This window comes from Herpailurus yagouaroundi, unplaced genomic scaffold (assembly GCF_014898765.1).
Source record: "Herpailurus yagouaroundi ecotype Mexico unplaced genomic scaffold, PumYag 182, whole genome shotgun sequence".
Classification (NCBI taxonomy): domain Eukaryota; kingdom Metazoa; phylum Chordata; class Mammalia; order Carnivora; family Felidae; genus Herpailurus; species Herpailurus yagouaroundi.
This window is the reverse complement of record NW_024412413.1, coordinates 50,977,822-51,000,016: the sequence shown is the minus strand read 5'-3', so window position 1 is coordinate 51,000,016 and position 22,195 is coordinate 50,977,822. Positions and strand designations below refer to the sequence as shown.

The 22,195-nt window shown below is 42.8% G+C and overlaps 1 protein-coding gene across 1 annotated transcript in view; it reads right to left on the bottom strand.

Annotated features, from left to right (window-relative positions):
• GRIP1 (glutamate receptor interacting protein 1) overlaps positions 1 to 22,195 on the bottom strand; it is a 412,883-nt gene that overhangs the window by 24,779 nt on the left and 365,909 nt on the right. The window contains exons 19-24 of the mRNA XM_040490428.1: positions 21,196 to 21,335; positions 20,845 to 21,039; positions 6,382 to 6,538; positions 5,242 to 5,353; positions 5,074 to 5,118; positions 280 to 513 (exon numbers count right to left, since the gene is read on the bottom strand). Coding sequence (XP_040346362.1) covers positions 280 to 513; positions 5,074 to 5,118; positions 5,242 to 5,353; positions 6,382 to 6,538; positions 20,845 to 21,039; positions 21,196 to 21,335 — 883 coding nt within the window. The remainder of the gene's footprint in view (positions 1 to 279; positions 514 to 5,073; positions 5,119 to 5,241; positions 5,354 to 6,381; positions 6,539 to 20,844; positions 21,040 to 21,195; positions 21,336 to 22,195) is intronic.

The window sequence follows — 22,195 nt, the reverse complement described above, 5'->3', positions numbered from 1 at the left end:
ATGGGATGTGAGAGCCTCTAACTTTTGCAAGAAGATTTTGGTCATAAATGCATCATTAGGAAATTCATTGCTCCAAAGCGAATTCTCCCGATTTTACAGGATACCCTCCCAAAGATCGCATTTTGAGCACAGAATCTCTAATGCTCTGCCTTTAAGCTCTGGCTTCTCTCCCTGGCTGAGCCAACAGTACAGTGTCATCACTATGCTTGCATCAGGGTGCTCACGCGCAGCCGAATGGCTACTGAATGTGACCAAGGGGAGGGAAGAAAGCATCCTGACCTTGTGCAGCTCCACAGGAGTTGGGGACATGATCTCCTTTATTTCTTGTTTCATTTTCCTCAGGGTGACAGACTTCCTGCCCACGTCGGAGGGCAGGGTGTTGCTCCGCGTTGTTTGGCTATAATGCGGCCGCGAGCTGCTCCGTTCCTGGAAGCTGGCTTGTCGCCCCAGCTGACTGCGAGGTGTTGGGGCCTCATGATTCAAACTCATCGTGCTCCCCGACATGATCGTTGCCTGTGGCATTGACAATTTTCAGAGACGATTAAGCCATGGACTAAGAAAAGGGTTCGGTTGCTCAACAGTAAGCACATCTCTCCTTCTGCCCAGTCAAGATACAGTCTCTTCGGGGCATAACCAAAGGCTGGAGAATGGACGTACTAATTGAACTATGAAAGTGTGGCAAAATGCTTTGCAAGTGACATTTATAATGCACATCTCAAATCCAATTTAAGTACTTAAGCCATTGAGTTTATTTAATCAGATACCACCCCTGGCAGTTTTGAGGCAAATTGAAAAGCGATAACATTGGCTTACTGTAAACTACATTTTAGCCATTAACTTTCCACTGAGTGGGCTCTAAAGATGGGATTCGTGAAGCAGCTTCAATATATCTTACAGAAATGGACGAAGAACTTTTCAACGGGACCAGGTGGCGTCTATTTGCAATGCTGCCTGTAGCTCCCCCTGGAGGTAACAATGGGCTGAAACAGGGCTACTGATATAAAGGCAAGGGCTTCTACCCAAAGCCGCCTGCCTACCATGTGACCTGCCCCAGAAATTTGTAGACCAGCGAGGTCTCCGCGTATTTAGCATGGGTCAACCTTTCTTAGAAACGGCCTTTGTGTGAGATGCTCAGAGAGTTTAAAGAGGAATCCTATATTGTGCTACCGGACTCAACCCTTTGCTCAAAAGCTGGGAAACTTCGATTGGATTTTACCGGTGAACAGGGAAGTCTGTTCAGTTTCAAATATGTTCATACACAAGGAAAGGCGAGATTAGATCCCAAATATGACTGAATCTTAGAAGTGAAACTACTTAAGCATTTGAAACCAATGTCCTGTCGAGAATGTTCATTTTTCATGGTTCGGAAATGCCAAAATTTCAAAATTGTGCCTGGAGCCAGCTCCGTCCTCCTTGATAGGATGGCTGGATGATGGTAAACTAGCATTGGTGAACGTGCCCGAAGTCACGGGAAAAAGAGCAAGACCCACGTGCCGTGTGCCGGCTACAATGCGACTGATGGTTTACGTGAACGCTAATGCTAACAGTAACCGTACTTTGCTGAGTCCTTGCATTCCCCTATTTAAGCCTCACAACAACTTTGTGAAACAGAGACTGTTATTACTCCTAATTTGTAGGTGCAGAAACTGAGGCACAAAGAGGCTGACTTACTCAAGGTCACGTAGGCTCCATCACATAGATGGAGCCAAGGGCACCGTCTAAAATGGTTGGTTAGAAGGGAACACTGCCAAGTGATAGAGCTTTCACTTGTTATCTCCCTAAGATTTTGTGACTCTAAGATTCACCTGGCGTTCGACTATACACGCACCACTAATGTGATCTTCGAATGGCAGCCCAGTATTGGAGCACATGTAGGTATATCTACAACTCTTGTAAAAAAACAAAAAAACCCCAAAAAACACAACCAGTTATCAATATCCTGACTGGATCAGTTATCTTACTGATAATTTGAAAAAGAAAAAAAAAAAAAACCTTACTGGCCATTGACCTTTAACATGTTAGCACACGTAATACCATATACATGTGTATGTAGAATGTCATTTAATATTTATGATAAGTTTCTGATAGGTATTACAGTCATCATACTTCCCCATTTCAGTTACAGAAAGGGATGCCCAGATAAATTGAGCAAGTTGCCCAAGAGTCTGGGATTATAGCCCTCACACTCTGACTCTAGAAACCTTACCCTTGACCACCAGGCTATATTGCTTCCCAGTCAAGTATTAGGTTGAAGCATATAAAATTGACTTTTTTGGAGATTAATATTGAAACAAATGTGGATTAACCATATTATTGTTTTATTTCAGTTAAATCCCTTTTTAAAATTGAAAGCTTTGTTGGTGTCATGGGACATCCTTTATTTTATAGCACTTAACCCACATACAACATTTTTTTGTCTACTGTTGATGACAGAACCCAGGGATTATTTTCTTGCTGTGCTGACCACCCCTCTATTGTTTTTACCTACTTAGACACATTATTTGCTTTGTTAACATCTATGTTTTATATTCATTTTTATTTTTATTCATTTATTCATTTTTATATTCATTTATATTCATTCACTTTCAGGGGACCAGTAGGAGAAACACGTCGGAAGTAAAATACTTAATCACAATTCTGCTTGGCTGAAACTTAAGCCACTACGGAAGTTCCAAACTGATCTAAATGGAGTTCTGATGGAACCAAGTTTCCAAAGCACAGCTTGATTGCTTTGTTTAAAGTGGACTTCAGTTGAAATACTATGAAGGAATATAAAAATTAAAGTACACATATAAAAACTAAAATAAAGTTTAAAAATGATTATTTTAAATTACCTAGGATTTGTTTTCACTTCAAGAATATCTATTGCCTGTTTCCATTTTGCACAATTAATAATTTATAGTTATAACCTCCCAAGTTCTCAATGAGATAACTGAGATACATGTAACTTAGAGGGGTATGTTCAAGAGTTTTCTATCTGATATCTAGTTAAAATTTTTTCATATATTATCCTAAACAGAAAATAGCTAAGGCACTGTTAATTAATAAAAATGGCAAAAATAATAACTTCTACTGAATAATTATCAAGTGTTATGTTCTGTGTTAAGTGCCATATAAGCATTAGTCATTATAATCCCCTTATTTTACAGAAGAATAAATATCTGGTAAAAGAGATTAAGTAACTTGTCCTAAGTCTTAGTCTGAATTTTTTTCTTCTGTTTTAACATTTTTCAGTGCTCAAGTTGAACATAAATTATTGCCAGCTAATGGGAAGAATGACTAGTATAATTTTCATTTCCATTTCAATCGTAATCATTTCTCATGTTAGCTAATCTTTTACATTTATTATGGTTATAATATGCTGTAACTTTTAATGCTGGATGTAAATTTCATACGCAGGAAACTAGCTCCCATAATATTTTTTGCACGGTAACATTTACAATCACACGATCAGAGTTCATTTAAACTAGTGAATGAATATTCTTTTTGATAAAAGTCTAAAGAAGTCTCTTTAGATTTGCCAATCATTCTTCCTCATTGAGGACTTTAACTTCCTTTTGGCTTACACACTCAACCCGTTTCCTTTCTGCATTTATAATTTCAAGGGCCACACCTGCCTGAAGCTATGCTAGAAAAAGTTTACATTTATAGGCTTTTGCAACATAATTTCTTTTTTTATTTTTTAATTTAATTAATTAATTTATTTATTTATTTGCAACATAATTTCTATGCTCATAGATGTTTGTTTTCATTAGATAAATCAATTTGCTAGCTAATGGGGACAATGACTAGAGTATTGAGTGAAATGAGTGAAAACCCAATTTCATTGTGCCACTTTTTACATCGCCCTGGTTTTACTTGCTGTGAAAGATGTTATTAGAAGAATAGTTTCTTTAAAAGAGACGTATCAGAGCGCAAAGTGGAAAAGGCATATGGGCCAAGTGCGCTTTCAGAAGCAGGCGTATGTTCAAGAATTGTGAATTGAGCTCAGTATCCAGTTTGGACCCCTTCTGCTAATCATTCTACATCCAGGAAGTGGTAAAAGTTTAAATAAGCCAGCTGATACTTAAGCATTTTACTCTTTTTGAAAGGTGCCTAAAAAGGAATCGATGGCCAATGTCTTAATTTATTTAAGTTTTATAGTATTATCCACCTCCAGGCCCTTTAACTGTGCTCTGAAGTTTCAATTCATGCCAGGTAATACTATATTTATAAATTCAAACTACTATTTTTCTTTATGATTCTCTTTGCAGATTCACAAACATTAGAATCACATGAAAATATCCACACATGCAACCGAGAAGCAAAACAATATAAAGATGAGTATTCGTTTTAGAATTGCAGTTTCACCCAGTTATGCCATTCACATTCCTTATGGTGACTTGGGGACCTCAGATGACGTCAAAATAAAAATGAGACTTTTGCCACTTTACTTTTTACAGCTCAGAAAATTTAAAAAGAACATAAAAGGAAACAGTCCAGGACCTCCTAGACCACAGTGTGAGTATCGTCAGCAAATTCATGGCTTTGATTAAAGAACTCACCGGGAGTCCAGCTATTGTGTTCCATCTTGCCACAACTCCTAGAATTCACACTAAGTCGATACGGAATCAGGATTTGCAATTAACAGCAAAGTACTGTGTAATATTTTGGCTGCTTTTTTCACACAGACTGGCCATTTTCACCAGCTGCATTTGTCATCTACTTCAAGGGCAAAATGAAATAAAATAAAATAAAATTTCCTCTTATGTTCCTCTTCACGATCAAATCAATTGCTATACCAGGTACAAATGAAAACATGCCAAAGAAACCTTTCTAAAGCAACTCAGAGAGTGAGATGTGCCACTGCTGGGGGGCTTAGCTCCCTCCCCAGCGATTCGGTGGCAAACAGGTACAGTCAGGGTTAGCAGGGAGCAATGGCAGAAGCCACAAGTCAGAAAGCTCGGGGTGGGGGTGGAAATGGGGAAATAAATACTTTCAACTGCACTGAATAAAATCAAATTGCTGTCCAGGAGGCAAGGGGGCAGGGAAGGCAGCTTCACAAGCAAAAATATAAACATAAAGGGTAGCTACCAAGAGAGTCATGTTTCTCAAAGACACACGCCTGTCAGCTTTCTCCTGTGGAAAGGGGTTAAAGCTTTTAAATGAACTGATGTGATAAATGCAAACTCAAAAGGACCAAAAAAAAAAAAAAAAAGAAAATGAATGTAGAAACAATACAAGTAGCAGGACCGAGGCTACCTCGAGTTCTCTCAGAATTCCCGACTGTCCACAGGTTTCCAAGTCCTCCAGCGCTTGGGACCAGAAGTTCTCCTCTTGTTCAGCGTCCGTACTGTCGGGAGCCCCTGTAAAACTGTCGTCAAAAAGCACAGTCTGGGTTGACAACTCGCCGAGGCATCATTCGGAATCTCTCTCTTTCATCCCACGTGTAAAAAAAATGGAGATTCTGTTTGGGGATCTGGCTTTCTTCCAACTGTAACCACCAAGTGAGGGTGCTCTAGGAAATGCAGAGTATCTCAGAGAATGGAGGGAGGGAAGGACCACGGTCCTGTTAACTGAATTTTAGGGCGTTCGTGGCTCCTGCAGGGTGAATTGCATCAACATGGCACCGTGTGGGCCTATCTTTCAACTGATCTGTCTAGTGCAAGAGAAATCAAGCTTCCCTTTAAGAGAAACATGTTTTCCCACTTATAAATGTCAGTGGAGATCATTCACGTGCTATCGGTTTTTGTGAATTTCCTTAAAATGCTCTGTCTCTCTCTGTCTCAAAAATAAATAAAGGTTAAAAAAAATTTTAAATACTATGGTAAGGAACAAAATGCTAAAATACATCTCAATTCAAACTATGGGATCCTCGATGTACCTTTTTTTTTTTTTAACCTAAGCTGACATGAAGCAACCTTTTATTTATTTATGTATTTATTAGTTTTTTTTTTAATATATGAAATTCTCAAATTGGTTTCCATACAACACCCAGTGCTCATCCCAAAAGATGCCCTCTTCAATACCCATCACCTACCCTCCCCGCCCTCCCATCCCCCCATCAACCCTCAGTTTGTTCTCAGTTTTTGAAGAGTCTCTTATGCTTTGGTGAAGCAACCTTTTAAATGTAAGGAGAGGAGACTAGTCAGAGAGTGAGGACAGGGTTTACAGATGTAGTTTTTCCCACATGCTATTGTTTTCATCAGGGGGAAAATGAGCTCTTGTCCGGCCGTGGGGTGGTCCCGGGATCCAGCCGGGCAGGCACAGGTCTCTGAGCCCTGCCATGGGGCCGGCATGATGACACTGGCTCCTTCCCACGCTAGCCGTATGTGCCATCGGAAGTGGAGCGATTCGGATCTGGGCTAACGGCCACAAAGCAGCAGTTGACGAAAACCTTACCCACTGACTGTGGACCGATCCCAGTCTTCATTACTCAGCCCCACGTCTGGGTAGGTCTGGCTTCGTGGCTTCGTGACTGGGGACAGGCTACCTCTCTGTTTCGGACCCCTCCACTCGTAAGTGTTGAAACTGTAGCCTGATGCCTGAAAGCCAGAGCCTGGAACAAAAACAAAGTGTCATCTTCTGTTTTTGAGAAAGATTCGGGAGATCTGTTCGGGAACTTGCCTTTTTCTGTGGTTCCCGTTAGTTTGTTTAAGGCAGCTGACCTTAGGGGCGCCTGGGTGGCTCAGTCGGTTAAGCGTCTGACTTCAGCTCAGGTCATGATCTCACGGTCTGTGGGTTCAAGCCCCGCGTCGGGCTCTGTGCTGACAGCTCAGAGCCTGGAGCCTGCTTCGGATTCTGTGTCTCCCTCTCTCTCTGACCCTCCCCCGTTCATGCTCTGTCTCTCTCTGTCTCAAAAATAAACATTAAAAAAAAAAAGTTAAAAAAAAAAGGCAGCTGACCTCAACTGAATTCAGGATTCTGAAGGCCATCAAGATAATCCCCAGGTCTTATATTTGAAACACATTCGCACATTATATGTCAACTGATTCCAACAGCCCTGAGGTAAGACCCTCAGATCTAAGCAGGCGGGCCCACGGTGCTGGACCTGTTTTTATGAGGGCTCCTGCCCTGTTCTGTCTGGGCAGGAAATCGACTGGACCAGGGGGAGGTGCCCACCAGACCTGTATCCAACCCTCTCTAGAGCAAGTTCTAGAAAGTGAGGCGCCTAGATTTCCTGCCCAGGCAAACCTGTGATCACTTCCAGGGTGTGTGAGAGCTTCTTATCCAAGTCTGTCCTTTTACGATTGAAATTTGCCACCAGATGGGGGTTCCGGGCCCAAAGGGCGGCTGAGAGGCTGCTGGTTGCCGAGTGTGGACGGAGTTGGCTAGGTGGGGCCAGGACCCACTCATGTCAGGGATGACTTGGTCCGATGAGAAATGACTTGTTAAGTGACCTCATTCATTCTCCAGAACCGTCTTTGAACGTAGGTACTTTTACCGTGTGCACTTTACATATGAGGGTACTAAGGGCTTAGAACAGTGGCTCAAGTACCTAGGGGTATCTGCGAACTCTCCTGGGGGTTCCAGTCATAACCTTAGAAGAATCAGTTCCGCATTTATTTATTTTTTTAAAAGTTTATTTATTTTGAGAGAGAGACAGACAGAGAGAGAGAGAGAGAAAGAGACAGAGAATCTAAAGTGGGCTCTATGCTGACAGCAGTGGGCCTGAATGCAGGGCTCGAACTCACAAACCGTTAAGCACGTCTTCCCCACACTGACCCTACTGAAAAGGACCAGAGATCTGAGATCTGTTGATTCTCCCTTCTCACGTCCACCGTCACAGTTGGTCTTCTGCCACTTTACCAATGAAAGATACACGTCTTATCCATCTCAAACCTTTGCAGGAGATTGGCCCTGGGCTGCAAAAACCCCCAGTCATTAAATCAAGGGATAATTTGGGAAAGCCTCGCTCCTGAGAGAAGGTCTCTCGGGAATAGTGCCTTATTTCAACCAGGCACGGACTCCTGGCAAGGCTTTCCCCTCCCACTCATGCACCTGTCTCTCTGCGTCTCAGAGTTAGAATTCAAAACAGTTGTCGGTTGGGAGGTGGGCACATTATTATTTTATTTGAATTGCAAAATGAAGACTGACTTCGCTTCTGACAGGGAGTTAAGTCTGATTAGCTTGATAGGCGAGGCAGGGAGGAATGGCTTTGGCCGTTGGGTTATACAATGGACCTCTTCCATAAATTTGAGCCAAATCCATGGCTCCAGAGTTTGACAAAACTATATTTAAGGCATACTAATGGCAGACTGGAAGTTGTGGTCTTTGCAAGTATTTAAATTTGGGGAGAAAAAACATTAGATGACAACTTTAAATTGTGATGGGGTATGCGGTTTTTCAAAATTCTTTCGGGAGGTTTAAAGAGGAGAGCAAGGGCTTGTTGGCAGCTCAGACTTTCGAGCTTGTGCTGTGATCATGATGCACGGCTTCACCCACCATTTCAGGTTGGGACCCGCTATGTGTGTGCATGCGTGTATCTCTCTGTAGGTGTTTACATGTATATACTGGGTTGCAATGTAATACGTATTTTTGACTGCATTTAAAAACAGTTACTACAGTAAACAGGCTGAGGCCCCCATTCTCACATACAATGAAATGACGGGATCACATGACTGTCTGCATGCCATCCCTGCTCGTCTTAACTCACTGTCCCTCAACCTGCTGGAGCCTATAATGCCATCCTTACTAGGAGAGAGCAGGGGGAGCAGGATGTCCCAAAGGATAACGCTCTGATCAAAAGGATTTGATCTCAAGAATGCAGGGGAACGCCCAAGGCTGCAAGAACCTTCTATGAACCTTCTGCTTTAGGATATCAAGCATTAGGAGTCCACGGTGCAGAGCAAATATTTACAGTTCAATATCTCATTTTCTTCTTGGGTAACTACAGAAATGTGGCTAGCCGTTTGGGAAGAAATTTTGTGTGACGGATGCACTGCCTTCTGTCAAAAGTGGTGAATTACGGGAACACACATGAATCTCTTCTTGAAGGGCAGGGACTCTGTGCATTTCTCCTGGATCCCTGTGACAGGCTATCCATTTTCTCCTTCCCAACGAGATAAACCAACTCCCTAAACATGTGAAGTCTCACTTTTTGTGATACAAAAAGAACTAGGGGGAGCCTGCACCTCCCTGGCCTTAATTAGCTGTAAACCTGTTAACAGCCAAATCCCAAGCCGGCTTCATGCTGTCAGTGCAGAACCTGACACGGGGCTTGATCCCATGAACCGTGAGCTCATGACCCGAGCCGACCGACATCAAGAGTTGCACGCTTAACCGACTGAGCCACCCAGATGCCCCCAATTCCAGCAGGTTTTAAACTGGACAGATTAACTGTCTGATTTTTCCTTCCAAATGTTGTCTGTAAGTAGTTCTTGGTGACTTGGGCCAGATGCAGGCAGGCCTTGAGCAGAGGTGCAGCATTGTTCCTTACTGGGGAAATGCCTCTTTTGAGAAGCATGTCTGTCTACACCAAGGATGCCCTGTCTTAATAAGCAGCATTAAAAGATTATTGCATTACAACAAAGCAGGGCAGGAAGAGGGGATAAAATTCAAGTATCTTTGGGTTAGGCATAGACTCAAAAGAACTGGGTCTGGACCACACTGTGCTGGCACAGGGACTCAGAAAGAGATCTAGGTTCAAATCCCAGCTTCGCCACTTCCTTGATCTGTAACCTTGGCCAACTCTTCTCAGGGTAAAATAGGGATAATGATATGCACGTGCCTCACCAGGTTGATAAGAGGGCTGAGAATAATACACACAGACTCTCAAACATAATGAGGGTTTAATAAGTACAGATGCGCATTACTTTTACTACGTGCTAGGCCATTCAACTTCTCAAGATCTCTGAAACCGGGAGAGCAGGAGAGGAGGAAAGCTTCTGCACCACTGAGTGAACATTTGGTGCTTCTTCAGTGTTCGGTAACATGTGAGGAGCTGAAATGCAAAGATAACAGTGCTACGTTCCTATCCTCAAACACTGCACACTTTCGCACTGTCTGGAACAGAGAGGAGGAGAAACAGGCATAGAAAGGGACAGTCCCAACTGCATCTGAGGAGCGCTGTCCTTTTAGTCTGAACACGCTGATGTGCAAGAACCAAGACCTGCTTGGGGGTCACGATGTGGGTCACGAAAGGTGCAAAGGGAAGGTGCCCTCTACGCTTAGAGCTAGAGGGTGAGGTGGCATTTCCTTGGGCAAGACGGCGCAGGCCTCACAGGAGAGGCTGGCAAACGTGCAGTCGTGGTGAGCCCTGTCCTCATGTTCCATCAGCGGGGTTCTGAAGGAGGGAACAGTGTTCCAGAAACACTCTGGTCCCTCTTACCATCTGGGCTTATGCCTCCCCACAGGAAGAGCAATGAGTTATCTAACTGTCGAGTTCCAGAAGAAAACAGGGGGTTGTTGAGACCCTCGGTCTCTTCCTGGCTCCCTCTGGACTCATTCTCTCTCACTGCTGCTGTGCTGTAAGGCAAGCACAACTGCGTCCCACTGTTGGGGCTCAATGAGCTCCCAAGGGACAGCAAGGCCAAGACTGTGCAGTGAGCGGACTGTGGCAGGCTACCAGCTGCCTATCCAAACATCCATTCTTCTCTTTATCCTTTTACCAGAATACCAGTTTTGGGGGTGGGCATATTAGTGCTCAGGATAAGACTGTATTTCCTGGGTCTCCCTTGATGTTAAGTGTTGACTACAGAAACTATGTAAAATGCTCTGGCCGATGACATGTAAACAGAACTTCCAGAAAGGCTCTTTACAACACTCTCCTGCTGCCTGGAATGTAGATGAAATAGCTGGCACCCTGGTAACCACCTTGGATCATGTGGTAAACCCAAAGACGGAAGCCAAGGGCTAAGCACAATAGAGAAGAAATATTTAAGAGTGTGGTTCCTTGACAACACTGTAGAATTATACACCAGCTCTGAAATGCCTACTTAAAAAAAAAAATGATTTAAGCCACTGTAACGTTAGGCATTCAGTTCTATTTAGCTAAATTGAATCCAACAGTTTGCTTTGCTGGACTGACTTCCCCCTCATTTATGTCTCAACATCTAGACTTGGGTTAGGGGTAGGGATAAAACAATATTAAAAAAATTTTTTTTGATGTTTATTCATTTTTGAGAGAGACATACAGAACACGAGCAGGGGAGAGGCAAAGAGAGAGGGAGACACAGAATTCGAAGCAGGCTCCAGGCTCTGAGTTGTCAGCACAGAGCCCAATGCAGGGCTGGAACTCAGGAGCTGAGTTGTGACATCATGACCTAAGCCAAAGTCAGATGCTCAACCGACTGAGCCACCCAGGCACCTGGGAAATGACAATCTTGATTCTCTGGCTGCATGTTCAACTCAGCTTTTCTAGCAAAACAAAACAAAACAAAATGCCTCCTCTCCAAAAAACCAAAAATAGTTAATTTTTAATCCATAGCTGACTCCATTTTACTTTTTTTTTTTTTTTTTTTTTTTAGAGAGCGAGCAAGTGAGCATACAAGCGGGGGAGGGGCAGGGAGAGAGAGACAGAAGATCCAAACGGGGCTCTGCACTGACAACAGTTGAGTCCAATGAGGGACTCGAACTCATGAACTGTGAGATCATGACCTGAGCTGAGACTGAGCCACCCAAGTGCCCCCCCCTTTCTACTTCTCCACTGATTTAGAATGGATCAAGGCAGGGATTGATTAACGGATCAAAATACCTAGTGCTATAAAGTACTAAAGAGCAAAGCTTGCTTGGAGAAGAGTGAGAAAGAAGTTCAGGATATATAGGGTTAAAGGTCCTGCAGGGAAAAGTCAGGAGATAGGTTGACGAGGCAGTTGTACCTACATTACAAAGAGCTCTGTGCTTTAAGCTAAGGACCTTCCATGTTACCCTATAACAACAGAAAACCACCAAGAGGGCTTTTGTTATTTTGTTTTTAAGGGAGGGGCACGGTTAGATTTAGGTTTGTTTGTTTGTTTGTTTGTTTGTTTGTTTCTTAAGGATCATTGATGGTAATATACTCAAAGTAAGGAGCCGGTGAAGAGGTAAATAGTTCAGGCATGATGAAGGCAATGAATGGAGAGACAGGAGACATGCGAAGCAGGGAGGAAGTAGAAGATGCTGGTCCACGACGCCGCGGGGCTACCTGCCTCCTCCAGGCTCTACTACAGCGGGAGAAAAATAACTCACTTGCTTAAACGCCGTCCTTTGTGTTTTCTCTCATATGTACATGAACTCGATCCCTAACGAATGCAGGTGGAGGATGGGAGCATAATTGAACACAGGGAATATCTGACGGAAATTAAGCTTAAATAAAGACAGGCTGGTTGCCATAGTCGAGAAGTTAGCAGCCCTGAGGAACATCCCTTTACAAGGGGAGTCAGACTTAAACGCCACAGGAGGAACGGAATCAGCGAGGTGGCCCAGGTGTAAGAAAAATCAACGGCCAGAAATACAATTAGACTTTGTTTTTATTGAATGATGGTGTGAGCACATAAAATTAACAAGCAGGTATGATATTGGAAACTAGATTTTAAATTCAAAATTGAAAATTCCATGGAAAGACAGATGTAATTTTTAAAAAATGCATTTCCTAAGTCATTACTCTTTTTATTTAGAATTGGAAAACTTTCTTTCTTTTTTCCTCTCTCTCCCTTCCTCCTTCCTTCTTTCCTTCCTTCCCATCTACGTTTCAGTATCTGGTCTTATCCTTGATAACATAACGCGAGGTATGTTATGGACTGACATGTATTTGCACCTAAATTCGTATGTTGATGCCCTCGCCATCAATGGGATTGCATTTAAAGATCTGTAAAGAGGTAATTCGGGTTAAGTGAAGTCAAAAGGTGAGGCCATAGTTTACTCTGATTGGAGTCTTTATAAGAGACTATTTAGACACACACAAGAGATACCAAGGATGAGCTCACACATAAGAAAGGCCATGTGAAGACACGGTGAGAAGACAACTATTTGCAAACCAAGGAAAGAGACGGGGAGAAACCAAACCTGGCACCTTGATCTCGGATTTCTAGCATCCTGAACACTGGAAAATGAATTTCTATTGTTTAAGCTCCCCAGTCGGTGGTATTTTGTTATAGCAGCCCAGGCAAACTGATACAAGGTATAAAATCCAGTCTAGGGGCACCTGGATGACTCAGTCAGGTAAGCGTCTGGCCCTTGGTTTTGGCTCTTGCAGTCCGTGGGTTCGAGTCCCACGTCAGGTTCTGCGCCGACAGTGCGAGGCCTGCTTGGGAATCTCCCTCTCTCCTTCTCTCTCTGCCCCTCCTCTGCCTGTGTGCACGCACACACTCTCTCTCTCAAAATAAATAAACGTGAAAAAAATTCAGTCTAGATTCCTTTCACTGAGAGTAATGTTTAGTTTTATTCATTAGCGTAATGGAAAATAGGTCTGTACAAATGTTGGCAATCTTGGTATAATGATTTTTATTTTTAAGGTAACTACACTTCAGATACCTGTAAAATTCTGATATTCCAATATTGTACTATTTGGTTTTCAGTACCACAATACTGTGCAGATTAATATGTTACATTTATAGTTCTTAATTCACACTGAGTATTACTTTTAAAAAGCGAACTCAACAATGTTGGTTCATATTCATAAAATTTGAAATCAGAGAATGGTTTTGAAATGCAGTCTTCAACTGTGCAATTTGGGGGCTGTAGCTCCTGCCGTTTACTTTCATTTTCGGAAGCCAATTTTAGGATAGTCAAGTGAGCCAGATAATTCCCTGCCAAAATTTGTTTCATAAAAATCGAGTTTCGTTAAGAATGAGAAAATCAAATCATACATTTGTGTAACTACTTGTAATTGTTCTAGCCAAGAAATATTCAAGGTGTTTAGATGAGAATGTGGTCTTAAAATGGCAGAGCAAAATAGTTCTCTACCTTTTCCAGAAATCATCTCAAGACAAAAAGGGTTGACAAACAACATAAACTTCATCTTCAGCAAAACTAGAATCTCAAACCATAAATACACGAAAAAAGTTACCAAATTCCCTGCGTCAAACAGGGAGTGAGAAGCGGTATTAAGGAGCCATGAGGAGACACCTATGGCCAGCGATTTCGGAGAGGGCCCACGCTTCCAAAGCAGGGGCCATGGCATAAAGCAAAACAACAGTCCTTTGTTTGGAAGACTAGAATGGATTGCACATGCTGGTGGCAGGAAGTGCCCTGGACCCAGTCTGGCACCAGGGCAAGCCAGGGAGGCGGGCTGAAGGACCACACCTACAGATAGGCCACCACCTGCAGGAAGCAATCTATCAGGCGAGCAGGAAGGAATTCCACACTGCTGGCAGCCTATGGTTGCCATCTCTGTGGGCTGGGGAAGAAGGCACTCATCACAGGTCACTGTGAACGGGGGGGGGGGGGGGGGGTCATTTTTACTAGCCTGGAGCACAACTTGGGCTCTTCTTTGAAAGAGACCCTCTTGGGGCGCCTGGGTGGCGCAGTCGGTTAAGCGTCCGACTTCAGCCAGGTCACGATCTCGCGGTCCGTGAGTTCGAGCCCCGCGTCAGGCTCTGGGCTGATGGCTCAGAGCCTGGAGCCTGCTTCCGATTCTGTGTCTCCCTCTCTCTCTGCCCCTCCCCCGTTCATGCTCTGTCTCTCTCTGTCCCAAAAATAAATAAAACGTTGAAAAAAAAAATTTAAAAAAAAAAAAAGAAAGAGACCCTCTTTCAAACTTCCAACTTAGAAAGAAGTCATCTCATCCACAGATGAGCAATAATTAAAAAGGAACTGTCATAAGATGTATACCAAGTTAATATTTAAAAAAAAACAAGGGGGAGAAGAAACAGAAAGACAAAGCAATAGCAGATGAAGGATACTCATGAGTACAAGGCTGCCATGGAGCAAATGATACGTATGACCAAATACATCATCACGATATTTAAAAGATGCACACTGAAACCACCACCTCTATAAAGCAAGAGGTCAAAGCACAGATAGAAGAACTCAAGGAAAATTGGGCAAGGCCACATGATAGAAGGAGATAAAACATGAGCTTGTAGAGGTCAGAAGAGATATAGAAGAGAGAAAGAAAAGCCCTCCCAATGGGGAGAATACTGCTCAGTCTTCTGCCCTGGCTACTCTCTTTATGTACTATGTTGTGTTCCCTAACTATATTAAAGGGAGCTTGGGCTCTCTGACTGTACCTGTTGGCGTCTCTCTCTTTTTTTTAAGTTTTTATTTAAATTCCACTTAATCTACAGTGTACTCGTAGTTTCACGTGTATGACATAGTGATTCAACACTTTCATCATGTTGATGTCTCTTCTCAGTCATCAATATCTTTATGAAAAGTAGAAGGAAGCATGGAAATAAACGAATCAGGTACCCAATTCTAGTCATAAACAGAAAACCTAAGAAGAATGGAGTAAAGTTAATCAAACTCAAAGCAAAAATGTATTTTAAAAAATAAGAACAGAACTAATAAATAAATGCAAGAGTCAGTTCTTCAGAAAACTACTAAATAAAAATAAATCATTACCAGCATGCTCATGGGAAAAAAGAATAAAAACACAAATATACCAAATATGGGACAATATTGGGGAAATAATTATAGAAACCATGAAAATAAAAAGAATCAAACAAGAAATTCCTTAATTGTACACAAATACATTTAAAAACCTGTGTGAGGGGCACCTGGGTGGCACAGTCGGTTAAGCGTCCGACTTCAGCCAGGTCACGATCTCGCGGTCTGTGAGTTCGAGCCCCGCGTCAGGCTCTGGGCTGATGGCTCAGAGCCTGGAGCCTGTTTCCGATTCTGTGTCTCCCTCTCTCTCTGCCCCTCCCCTGTTCATGCTCTGTCTCTCTCTGTCCCAAAAATAAATAAACGTTGAAAAAAAAATTAAAAAAAATAAAAAAATAAAAAAATAAAAACCTGTGTGAAACAGATTTTTTTTTTCTGAGAAAATACAAATGATACAAATGACCTCAAAATGGATCCACCAATCCCACATCTGGGTATATATCCAGAAGGAAATATAGTAGGTATCTTGAAGAGATAGAATATAATAACAGCATTATCCACAATAGTCAAGATACAGAAACAACCTAAGTTGTCCACTGACAGATGAATGAATAAAGAAATGTAATGTATATACACAACAGAAAATTATTCACCCATAAAAATGAAGGAAATCCTATTTGCAACAATATGGGTGAATCTGGAGTATATTATGCTAAATAAAATAAGTGAGTGAGAAAACAAATACTACTAGCTCACTTATATGTAAAGCCTAAATTAAAAACAAAACAAAACAAAACGTCAAACTCATAGAAACAGACAGTAGAATGTGCTTGCCAGGGGCCGGGGAGCGGGAGAAATGGAGACATGATAAGTTCTGGAGATTTACAGAGTTTGATTAACTTTACACCATTTACAGTATGGTGACTACAGTTAAAAATATTGTATGCTTGAAATATGCTAAGAAAGTAGACCTTAAGCATTCTCACCACACACACACACACACACACACACACACACACACACACACAAATGGTAACAACGTAAGATGATGGATGTGTCAATCAACTTGACAGTAATCATTTCACAATATGTTTGTACATCAAAATCATCACATTGTATACTTTAAATATATACAATTTTATTTGTCAATTATATCTCGATAAAGCTGAAAAAGATGAACTCAAAAGAAAGAAATATCTAAAGAGTAGGGTAGGATAAGACAGAAACAAAGCTATCTGAGTTGAGAGTCAAGAATTACAGACAACAAAAGAGCTATGCCCTCCAGGAGAATGACAGAGTCCAGGTGCAAGCAATTTGTCAGTCCATCCTTTGCTAAATCCAAGGAAAGGGTTTTTTGAGTTAGAGGCATAAATAAGACAAGGGGGGGCCAAAGCGTAAGATTTCGATAAGGCAGGAGGGTATGAACATAAGGGTCAAGAGAATGGGAAATAGAAGAAGCTGACCCAGAGGCAGACTAGAAAAAGTCTGCATCCTAGAGTTGCACAATAGAATTGAGAGTCATCCCATTGTAAGACTTCTTTAAAAAAATTTTTTTAATGTTTATTTTTGAGAGAGAGAGAGAGAGAGAGAGAGAGAGAGAGAGAGAGAGAGAGAGCAAGCAGGGGAAGGGCAGAGAGAGAGAGGGAGACACAGAATCTGAAACAGGCTCCATCCAGGCTCTGAGCCGTCAGCACAGAGCCCGACGCGGGGCTCGAACTCACAGACTGCGAGATCGTGACCTGAGCCGAAGCTGGACATTTAACCAACTAAGCCACCCAGGCGCCCCAAGACTTCTTTACACACACTCCTTTCCCCACAGCTTTGATGACTCCATCCTACTTCTTTCTGTGTTAACTAATTAATACTTTGCACTGTAGGAGCTTGTTAATTGGCCCTTCAAGTGCATTACCCCTTCCATGAGAATAGGGACCCCAACTCTCTGGCCCATCATGTGTATCCATGTATGCTGGCCTTTTAGTGTGCCAGCCATTACATATTTGTTGAATGAATGAAAGGGACAAGTTTCACACTTTGGAGAAGAAGCAGAGAACAGTAAGGAATGTGGCTGCAGAGACATTGGCCCCAAGGAGGAAGATGTGCATCATGGAGGTGTGACATCTTATTGGGAATGGGACAGCTATTGTGGACTGCAGGGTACAGTCAGAATGTGCAACGTCTTCCTGGGATATGGTAGAAGGTCTGCTGAGCGTCTGGAAGAGCACGTTGAAGATCATCTGTATCTCACAACATAGTATTTACCAGGGAAAAGGAAGTATGGTTCTATGCCTTACTTTAAAAAAAAATTTTTTTTTTTCAACGTTTTTTATTTATTTTTGGGACAGAGAGAGAGAGACAGAGCATGAACAGGGGAGGGGCAGAGAGAGAGGGAGACACAGAATCGGAAGCAGGCTCCAGGCTCTGAGCCATCAGCCCAGAGCCCGACGCGGGGCTCGAACTCACGGACCGCGAGATCGTGACCTGGTTGAAGTCGGACGCTTAACCGACTGCGCCACCCAAGCGCCCCTATGCCTTACTTTTAAAAAAAGCCAACTGCACAAGCACAATCTGGAGAGACTGGGTTTAAGCTAATAACACGAGGAAAAGGGAAAAAAAACATACTTTGAGATCTTGGTAAACAATCAGCTCAAAATGAGTGACAGGATCTGACCACCAAAATTCTTACGCTGAGGTAAGATAGGCTGTGTTCACAGGCTCTAAAATTTTCAGTGATGAAGGTGACAGGCTTGAGTTGCTCTGGACTGTCAGGCTGTTGTATAACCTTCCTTTCTGAGAGACAGACTTCAAGAAGTTAAACTTGAACATACTCAGAAGAGAGGCCCTCAGGATGATAAAGACACTCAAAAGTAAGTTTTATGCGAGGAACAGTTAAGGACCTGGGGCGATTTTGCTTGGAGGAGGAAAGACTCCAAATAGGCACGATAGCTGACTTGGAGTATCTGAAGGGCTGTTGAGTAGAAGACACTTCAGTCTAGTTCTGAATGACCTGGAGGGCACAGCTGAGACCGACAGGCAGGGGCCACGGGCAGACACATTTCAGCTCCGTACGAGTGACAACTTCGGGCCATCAGAGCTCCCGGCGAGGACGTGGGAGAGCTGCCTCCTAAATTCTCCCCTCACGCTGAGGAACTTCATGTTCCTTACGAGAATTGAGATTAGAGTTTCACAAATATAAGGTGTTACTATGTTTTCATCATCTCTCTAACCTCATAAAGGTTTCTAACTTACTAATGTCAAATTTAATATTATTATGATCGCAATTCTCCATCTAGGAATTCACATTTCCAAAAGCTTCGTGAATAATAAGTGGTTCTTCATTTTTTATTATTTTGGGAAAGGCCCTATATTTAGTATGCTAATCACAGTCCTCATCCTATGGTATAAAGGGGCAGAGTACCTAAGTTCTGTCTCTTTTAATTTTTTTTAAGTTTTAAAATTTGTTTATTCATTTTAAGTAATCTCTACACCCGAAGTGGGGCTCGAACTCATGACCCCAAGATCAAGAGTCGCTCGGTCCGCTGACTGAGCCAGCCAGGTGGCCCTGAGAGTAGCTAAGTTCTTACACGTTACCTTATGGGTGGACATCATTAAAATCAAGAACGTCCTTACAAACAATCTGCGTAACATGAGAGTCTCCACATTGACAAACAATAAAGAAGCAAGCACATTAATAAATAAACCTCAGAGTCTACGCTGAGAGAATTTGACTTCTACCCTTTATCTGAGACCTCTGGTGACTCAACAACTTACAATGAGAAGAGCAGTTATTTGGTGGGATAGCTAAGCCGTCACAAGCAATTATGATGTGGAAAAATTAATTGGCAGATACATAAAAGCTCCAATTCTATTTTGGGTCTTCAGAATATTTTCTCCACCAAACTCCAGTATCCTCTCTGACAAGTGACGACTTGAGAACTTTTGAAATATCATTCCTTTTCCTTGTCCTCTACTCTTCACGGGACTTGAGGGGAGAAAACTAGCAGAACCAGGAAGAGAGCAAACTGGATACAGTCTCCTAAAAAGTAGCTAAAATAAGTTACAAACCAACTCCCACACCCAACTGAGTGTGGGGCTCCAGACTCTTGGTTTATGTGTTTTATTCTCTGACCGAGTTAAATCAGAGCAGAAAAGGGATGTGAAGGCTGGAATTTATACAAGGCAAAAAAGAGAAGGTGAAGTTTTAGCTTTAGTTTTTGTTTGGAATAGATACACCAAACACTTATTTAATTCCCTGTCCGTTGACATTTTTGTTTCGCTAATATGTACACATTGCAAACAGTGCCTAAAGCAATGTCTCTGTATCTCTGACTCTGGTAAAATTATTTCCTTAGGACAGAGTCCCGGAAATGAAATTGCAAGGTCTAAGAGATTAGGAGCATTTGTGAGGCCTTCCACGGTGGTCTTTAAAGTGTATCTGTTGTATCTTGCTTTCAAACCAACTCCTCTGTGTGGCCAGTGTCCCACCTACAGCTTTCAGCACATGTGAACATGGCCAGGACACCCCAGTCCCCGCTGGTGGCCAGTCTGTCCACCTTTAGGTAGTTGAGCAGATGTGGCTTAACCTGCAATTCAAATATTCTCTAGGCACCACAGGGGCAATCTGGAACATCCTTTCCTCGAGGGGCATTTTCACCAGAGATCCAGATGGGGGCAATCACGTCTCAATCCCATGTGGGAGAAATACAAAGAAGTTTTGGCACATTTCTCTTTTGATGCTGTGTATCATTCGAAGGAAAGAGTCGAAGGGAAGAGACAAGAAGCTTTTAGTTTATAGTCCGCACTCAGCCTAACACTTTTTGTACGTTCACAGTGTCAGTGAGGTTTAACTTTTAACGGAGGTTACCCTTCTTCACGTGAGGATGATGCTTGTGGAGAAAAATCTGCTCTCTACTTTCATATATCGTGGTTACAGCTCTCTAATAGCGAGTGTTTGGGAAACCTGGATAAGTTTCTATTAAGAGTCAGGAGGAGGCAGGAATAAATGGGGTCACAAGTCACTGACTCATCTCTTGAAGCACACACCTTCAGCGCTCCCAATCCATCTTTGTGGAAAGCCTGCTTAAAAAGTAAGAATGGGGCCTGCCTTCAGTGAACCGCTTTATTGTATGGGTTGCTTCATATTAATCTACGTATGAAGTGGATTGAACAGTTAGACATCAGTAGATCTGGTGAGGGCCTCGCAAGTGTTTGATAAATGCTCATGACTTACGGGTGTTAAGGAGAAAATGCCAGGCCGCCATATTCAGTGTGTTCAATCTGGTTATGCTGAAGTAGACGCAAGTAAAATAAATAAAGGTGTTTCTTTTCAGAAAGCAGAGGGTGGATCTTTGAGGCACACGGGCTTCAACAGTCAGTCCTCTGCTCCCTGAGGCTAGGACATACCTTGATTCCCATAGCCGCTATCTATTCCAGAGCCGTCCCACGAGTCTACCGCACTGTCCACACTGGGCACGGTGGAGGGGTAGGTGTCAGCGAGCTTGCCTGGCTTCTGTGCCAGAGAGGGGTCCTCCTCCACATCTCCCAGGTCACTCAGGTGGCTAGAGATGGGGAATTTCTTGGGACTTGATGCTGCCTGGGCTTTAAAGACAGAGAAGGAGTTTGAAGTCTAAGCGTCCATTTAAATACAAAGATATTGACATGCTCCCTCAGGAGAGTCATTTCCTTAGAAACATACACACACGCAGGGAAAGAAATGCACTGAAAGCCCTTCACTGTGGCTCTCGACCCACTCACCATCTGTCTGTTTCTTAATCTTCAAGGTGACGGTCTCTCCGGCCATCTGTAGCAAATGGATGGCCTCACTCAGAGGCTTCCCTTTCAAGCTGCTGCTGTTGATGGCCAGGATTCGGTCTCCTATGTGGATTGCGCCGGTTCTGAAACACCACATGGTAATAGGAAAGGTAGAAATAATCCCTGTGTGCAGCTGAATATCAATTCCCCACCATACTTTACATATTCATAGTAATAAAGATTTGGCAAGGGTCTCTAGAAGCCACTTCTAGCTTTCTCCTGGGCAATGGTACAAGATAACTGCATCTGCTGGGAATCACTTTTTAGTTTCAAATAAAATCAGAAAAACTGTTTTTGTTTTTGTTTTTTTTTTTAATTTTTTTTTTAACGTTTATTTATTTTTGAGACAGAGGGAGACAGAGCATGAATGGGGGAGGGTCAGAGAGACGGAGACACAGAATCTGAAACAGGCTCCAGGCTCTGAGCGGTCAGCACAGAGCCCGATGCGGGGCTCGAACTCACGGAGTGTGAGATCGTGACCTGAGCTGAAGTCGGCCGCTTAACCGACTGAGCCACCCAGGCGCCCCAGAAAAACTGTTTTAATTAGCATTTTGAACGGACTTGTGTGCTTTTTACATTCCAAAAAAAACGCTGGGTCATTTGGTAACCTCTTAAAGATCCCGAGGAAAGAAACAATGTTGGACAATAAACGCAGCGATGTTTAGTATGGGGCATGCCTTCTTTTGACAGATTTGAAAGACTGAACACAATCACTCCCGCAGCTCACCGGAAGTGAGGCTCAGACAGGTGGGGACCTGCACCAGACCCTGGTGCGTCGGGGTCCCTCTGTTGGTAATTCCAAGGATAGAAAAGGCTCCATTCAGGAATCAACTAATGTTACATTGTAATCCAACTTCCCAGTTGTGTGGCCCGGGTACCTTCATTTAAGCTCTCTGGGTGTCAGTTTCCTCACGTCTCAGGGGGCAAAATGGGGATGATCATC